General features: G+C 34.7%; 1 protein-coding gene across 1 annotated transcript; it reads right to left on the bottom strand.

Annotated features, from left to right (window-relative positions):
• Positions 1-2,816, bottom strand: LOC122596017 (zinc finger protein CONSTANS-LIKE 9-like). Its single transcript, XM_043768513.1, has 5 exons — positions 2,689-2,816; positions 1,479-2,050; positions 1,156-1,347; positions 530-807; positions 1-448 (listed from the first exon to the last, which is right to left on the bottom strand). Exons 2-5 carry the CDS (start codon positions 1,908-1,910, stop codon positions 319-321), a joined length of 1,032 nt encoding a protein of 343 aa, XP_043624448.1. The 5' UTR covers positions 1,911-2,050; positions 2,689-2,816; the 3' UTR covers positions 1-318.
• Between the last annotated feature and the right edge of the window lie 4,394 nt (positions 2,817-7,210).

Below are 7,210 nucleotides of genomic sequence, written 5' to 3'. Positions count from 1 at the left end.
TACTACAAAACAGAAAAGGCCATCCATAGATGAACTATAAAAATTGTCAGACTCATCAGCTCTAGATTCAACTGTAATTTACAGAGATCTTCATTATGTACAATCCCCCAATCACAATTCACAAACACAACAACAATAACTGACCATTGCTACAATACTAAATCCTCTTAACCTGTCTTCCTACTTATTCTTCTAATAAATAGACGATGTCAACTGAATTTCTTCATCTTTTATATCAGAATGATATGTTGGACGATGAGTTAGGAGGATTTAGCATTTTTGTTTCTAAAACCCTGAGAAAAATATGTTTATATGCTCTCAGAAGCTTCTTGTTTCATTCATGGGATCATAATCATAAGCATCACCTGCCTTGATAAAGCGTCCTTTCACACGTTTTCTCACATCAGCTCTCGCCTTTCGGGTTGCATACCTTACTCTCTTATCAAATCTGTATGAAACAACTGAGATAAGAACTTTGATAATATTAAAACAGAACATGATGTCAACAAATTCGTGTTCAGAAACTCACTTTCGCATCTTCTTTTTCTCCTTGTAACGAAGAACAGCATCACTTCTGATAGTGGTGCTTCCGTGAGTAGGGGTGCCCCAAGGCGGCTCGCCCATTGGAATCACAGAAGAAGCTCCACAGTCCTGATATTCACCACCACTGCTCTCACCGGTTAGATTTGAAAACGAAAGATTAGACTGTTGCCGTGCATAGCAAGGATTCGGTTCGGTTTTGCAGCTCACTAGTGAATCCACTGAGGCCGCATTACTACACTCTGGCTGTAATGTATTTGTTGACTCCTAAAACAATTGAGACAAGCATTTTAAAAATGATTAATGTGAATAATTGGAATAAAGCCCAACTATGAGATATGACTAAAAGAATACATGTTTGTAAAAATTAAAAAAAAAAGATGTTTATGAAAAGGGAGTAACAATCTCTCGATTTAGTTTAAAATGATTAATTAGGTAATTAAGTTTAATCAGTTTTATTGCAGCTGGTTTGAAACTGTTTAACAATACTATTTATAATCAAAGCATAATCTCATTATCTCAATATTAAAAACTGAATCCGATGATCAATACTGAAATGCAAGGAACCATACATTCATTTAAACTAAAAATACAATTTATGTATCATAGGAATACCTTTGTGGTGCCTTTCATGCCAAACAAGCTATCAATCCCATCTTTTGCAAAAAGTTGTTTTGGGTCGTTATGGCCAACACCAAACATTTCTTCATAGTTCTCAATATTCATGTCAACTTCATCCATGGTGAAGTCATCATACAGCCCATCATCAGCAACTTGTTCAGGATCTTTTGTCCGTGAATATGATATCTGCAAGTGTATAAGATGTCAATTATATTTATAAAGATTGAAACTTAAATGGTTTAGCGAAATGCCCGCTTTACTTGATTCTTTCAAAATGTTATGTTAATAATAATGACCTAAAATTTAGCACAGTTTACCTCGAGGTTCACTGATGAATCTTGATTTTTGTTGTTTTCAGAAAGTTCTTGGGTGTCATCAGCAATGCTCATTGAACCCATTTCTTGTTCACAAGATTCAGACATAAAGGACCAAATAGAAGAAAGTTCATTGGCCGAAGGGCAGCCTGAATAACAATTCAATGTTTGTCGACTATGTGTACTTGCATCCATATTTGCTTCATTGTGACCTACCCAATCACAATTCTGACAAAGTGACGCTTTTTCATCCACACATCTAACGACCGCAGGTTGTGAATTACAATTATCACATACGAGTGTTCTCATGTGGCGTTTTGACAGCGGATTCGCAGAATGAACATTTCGATCACATGATAAGCACAAATAGGCTGCATCAGATCGACAATACACCATTGATCTTGCCTCACCACAATAATCACAATTGTAACCCATTTTTTCAAATTTTCACTTACCTATATCAGGATTTTGATCCTGGCCTACTTTATAATTCGAAAACAAGAACAATAAACACAACTAGCACACACGATCCAATCGAGAGTCGGGTTCCTACAATCGTTCATCAATCAAGTTTTCTGCATCAATGAAGTTAAACAAGAATTTTGATCAGAAAGTTGGAATTCTTCCATCTAATCAAATGCACACACTTCACTTTTTCAGAATATGTTCCATAGGACCAAAAAAGGATCAATCTAACCAAACAAGTTGATTAGATCGTATAGGACAAATTAAAAAAAAAATGAACAATTTCTTGACAAACGGTAGCTAAAACATTCTAGTACAAAATTGATGGAATAGGAATAAAAGCTTAACACGAAAAGGGCTTTTAGCATCTTTATTCCTAACAAAAAGTAACCAAGAATCTTAAAAAACTAAAGGTAATTACATAAAAACTTCAAATTGATTGGTGGGTGTCAAAGTTTAGGTATCACAAACCGGTAATAGCCTAATTAAACTAGGTAAAATTATCAATTAAAGTGGAACAGATTATACTTCATAGAAACTTATACAATGATGGTCTAAGCTCAAAATTTACTACTCCGTACTTAATACCATTTCAAAACCTTATAGAATTCATAAGAGCTGAAAATCTGAAAAAGATAAATCTTGAATCAATCAATTGAACCATAGCTTACAGAAGATGAAGAAATTAAACAAACAATAAAAAACCCATTTCAATATAGCAAAAAGAAACATAACCCAGAAAGCTTACCAAGATACTGGGGTAAAAGCAGAGATCTTTTAGTGGGTTGAAGACTTTTAAAACACCTAAGAGAAAAGATGAGAGCTTGCTAGATTTTTTTTTTTGAAAAAATTTTTGTTGTTGTGTGTTTGGGTGTGTGTTGTGAGGTAGGTATTGATTTTGGAGGGGTAAAATATCTGACAACACATCATAAAATATCATAAAATATCTAAAAAAACAAGGTCAAAAAGTGCAAAGAGAGAGAACAAGGGTGGGCTTCAAAGGTGGGTCCATGTCGCTTTCCTGACAATGAAAAGCTCAACATGGTAAATTGCAAATCCATCCTTGTAAAAGTGCAACTTCGAGATTGTGAGTCCTTGCTCAACGATTGATTTTACCTTTTGCTCTTTCTTTCTCTTGACTAAGGCTTTTGTCATCCATCATGTTCTGAAGTCAAATTTCGCGTTCTGAAATCCTTATCGTCACCATCAAATTCTCACTCACCATCTGAGCGTTCTCATCTCACGTTATCAGAACCTTAGCGACATTGCGCCGTTTAGGGCTCAAATTCTCGTAGCCGTCTTTTTCAAGATTCATGAATTTGAGTTTTTATGGGATTCAATTGTTTTTTCTTTAAGAATTTGAGAATTTTGTGAGAATGAGAGTATTTATTGTTAAAATAAAATTCTAGAAGTGAAAAATTATATGACACTGATGTGACAGTTCAAAACGTAAGAATTTAGGTTCCTTATTCACTTAGGCCTAATAATTAAAATGTGAGAAACTATCATAAATAATAGGTAAGTAAGTGGGCTCAGTGATATTAGTTCACCAATCAGCGACGGCTGGTAACGTCGTCTCCACTCAATCGGTTAGGCGATTGGTGAAAGGATTGCGTGGAAGAACAACCGAAGAGAAGGTGTGTGTGGTTGGAATGGTCGGATCCCCTAACAGTCAGGAAAACGACCGTAGTTTAGCTTTCTAAAAATTATATTAAATTTTGGCATTAAAAGGACCTTTGTCATAACAACATATGTATAAATTTAATAAATTCAATACATATATATTATATATTACACATAAAAAATATGAAAACTTCATAAGAACACTTAGAAGAGTTTTTTAATGCATATGTTACTTAAAAAATAAATACTTGATCAGGATATATGTAATTTAAACCGTGTATCCTATTACCATTCATAAATATTGAAGATTGAAAAGCGACAAATTTTAACTTACTTATGGTTTGAATCAAACAATTTAGTCTATACTTAACTTCTTACATTTCTAAAAATTAAAAGCCCTAAATTTGGTTTTAATACATGGAGAAAGATAATTTGAGGATGGGGTAAAAAAAAAGTACAAGGGGACTCCTCCCAGCCGTCCAATCAAGCATTTTGATGGCTCAGATCAAGCATCTTCCCCCTCCTTATCCGATGAGACAACAGTCGCCGCCACCATTTCCTTCTCCGGCGAGACAACCACCATCACCACCTCCTTCTTCTTCCTTCTTCTCTGGTGAGACAACCACCGCCACCACAATCATCTGCGACCACCCCAACCACAGCGCCGACGCCGACACCAAGGGTTACTCCCGTCCTGTATCAAACCGCCACCATCTCTTGAATCGCCGTCCATCAAATCCATACGATTACGATATACGTTCAGTGACAACCACTTTAAAACGGATGAGGGCAACGCTGTACCGTATCGACCGAAAAACGTGATGATTGACGGATATGTCGCCAGAGACGTCGCCGCCGCCGCCGGAGAGAAGATGACCAGAGATGTCGCTGGACATGATCAGTGGTGATTAGATCCGATCAAGATGGTCGGAGATGTCGCCGGAGATGCATCTTTTCTTTCCATTCGATATCCAAATCCAACGGTCTAGATTGATCCCCTGGTTTCCTTTTGATTGCTTGTTCTTTATTTAACCAACCCCTTTAATACATTTTATATATACAAATAGTATAACACAATTTGTTTGTAATTGTAGTCCACTAGATTTGATCATAGTTATTTAATAAATTAAAGCTAATTACATTTTGAATGTTTTTAATACTCAATCATTTATTGAATATACTACATAACTTATTTATATGTATTCGTTCGCAGATAAAAGATGTGCGACATTGTCATTATTTCGGAACTAGAAGCCAAAGCTGCATATTGATGAATCTTCAAGGATTATACTACAAAGTCTCTCTTTTATGAGTGCTGCGAGATCTAAAAATATCTTATCCATCTATAGGCATAGGCATTATTTATAAAATAACACAAAAGTTTTATAAGCATCGATTTAAAAAAGCTTTTGAACTAAATATCTCTTTTGTTATATTTCTAACATGGGGCGGCAGTACCCGAAGAGTAGTAGTGCAGATAATCTTAGATCATGTAGTTTATTGATACTAAGGAAAAGCATAAATTTTTGAAGACTGTAAAAAATATCAAAAATCTATAAAACCACTTTAATCGTAATGGTTTAGACGTTTTAATTACTTTGCACGGATAGGTACTACTGTTAAAAACGTAATATTATAGGTCATTTTGAATTCTAATGTAGCCACTTTTTCAAAAATTCTTTCTTTTGCTGGAGAGAATTTTTTTTTTTGATTTATTGAAATCTTCATTTACAGAAGTATCTTTAATGGTGAGCTTTTTTTGAAAGTTTTTTACTATTCTATCAAGCTTTTGATTTAAATTATAAGCTTTTTTCTTTGGAAGTAAAAGCTTTTGGTCAATGATTTATTTTTCCTCAAGTCATTACACTATCTTTCTTATCTAATTTAATGTTTTTTAAATGATTTTAAGTTTTCTAAAGACTTTATCAATTGTAGCAAAAGCTTTTTATGAATTAGTATTTCATAAAATGCTTTTGAAAAAACTCTCATTGTGGATACTCTAAAAAATAAGTTATCATGAATTACTATTATCTTAGACATACGAAGAAAAAGTGAATATGTAATAGCAACACGTACTCTTGTGTTGTACAAGATCAATTCTCATAGGTAGGAAGGAGTACAGTTTATTATCTAATTCTTACCCAATCATCCTCCAATCAAAACTCTACAACTCACAATTATTTAACTTTACTCAATTCTTACCCAAATCACTGACAATACATACCCAATTCTTACCCAATTTCATTTTCTTTTTCATTTAATTTTAATACATATAATTAAAACCATATAAATATAAAACATAATTTCATTAAACTAAAAACCACAATACATAATATGGAAAATGATTAAATACGACTAAAAAACACTTAAATAATTCTAAAACACTTAAACAAAACTAAACTACTTAAATAAAACTAAAATACTTAAATAAAACTTAAACTAAGCCTCGGAATAATCCGAATCCACAGTAATGTCATCGTCATTGCGATGAATGTAGGGGTAGCGCTCAGGAGACTCGGCGGCCGCGCTTGGTAGAGGAGAAACGTACTCCTCCCCCGGGTCAGAGTAGTAAGGTACATCCTGACCACCACCCACATTGGCTTGTGAGATCACCCCGTGGTCTAGCGTCCGGGAACAATGTTGAATAAGCGGCGTTTAACTGAAAAATAACTTGATTCAGCCAGTCGATCTTCTGTCGAAGATATACAAGATGCTCATTCTTCGCAATGTTACGTGCATAACCCGGGGCAGTAAGTCGGTTGATTGCGGCTTCGTAAGCCGCTTTGTTCTCAGAAACGCCCTGAATGAAGTTATTCACATCTGAGAGGTGTTTGGAGTCGTGATTTAGGTGAGTTTGGATAGCCATTTTACAATCACGAAGGTCCATTGTAGTGATTTTGGTTGAAAGGAAATTGTGGATGAAATGGAAATTGGGTAAAAATGAAAGTTGTGGTGTAAATTTTAGAAGAAGAATGAGGTTTTTATGGGTGAAAAGGTAGAAAAGTGGGTTAGTTTTTATTTTATTTTTTTTTATAAAAAATGAGATCTAGCCGTTTAGGGGGGGGGGGGACCCACTTGATGCCAACGTTCAAAACTCTTTACCCACAATCGGTTTAATTACCCAATTTGCTAGCCGATCGGGCCCTAGCCGAAGCCTACCTGAACGCCTTCCATGGTGTAGCCGATCGGGTATGTGTTAGCCGATGGCTACCCGACTCCCATTCCTTCCTACCTTATATTTAGTTTGAATATGATGAATTGGTTTTATCACAATTACAGACTTGTAACATGGCTGACAAAAATGAATCTTGATCCATGTAGACAATACATGTTATGTACTTACATATATATGGCATGTGCTACACAATATATATAACTGTTTGGTGGTGCCGTCGTTTAGTGTGTAGGTTGATTTAAATGTAATTGATGTAAAGATGGTAGTGAGGTATTAGAAAAATAAGGGTTTACGATGTACATTAATATGATAAGGGTTTAAAGTGTAAATTAGTTCATTGATGACAAAATGGTTAAAGTCTTATAAGTTTTTTTAAGAAGGGGTTAATTAAAGGCAATTGGGTCAATTTCATGTTGGAATAAACATGATTTGATTCAAGTAATAATACTTATCAAATGGTTCTGTGGAACCT

Source organism: Erigeron canadensis, chromosome 4 (genome assembly GCF_010389155.1).
Source record: "Erigeron canadensis isolate Cc75 chromosome 4, C_canadensis_v1, whole genome shotgun sequence".
NCBI classification, from domain to species: domain Eukaryota; kingdom Viridiplantae; phylum Streptophyta; class Magnoliopsida; order Asterales; family Asteraceae; genus Erigeron; species Erigeron canadensis.
The sequence above is the reverse complement of the archived record's forward strand: the minus strand, read 5'-3'. Positions and strand labels throughout refer to the sequence as shown.

What these genes read in the sequence shown, in the direction of transcription:
- LOC122596017 (XM_043768513.1), bottom strand. Translation starts at nt 1,910, where the DNA reads ATGGGTTACAATTGTGATTATTGTGGTGAGGCAAGATCAATGGTGTAT. An exon ending in GCATGAAAGGCACCACAAAG is followed by an intron (nt 808 to 1,155) that starts GTATTCCTATGA and finishes CAATTGTTTTAG; the next exon opens with GAGTCAACAAATACATTACA. An exon ending in GAGAAAAAGAAGATGCGAAA is followed by an intron (nt 449 to 529) that starts GTGAGTTTCTGA and finishes TGTTTCATACAG; the next exon opens with ATTTGATAAGAGAGTAAGGT.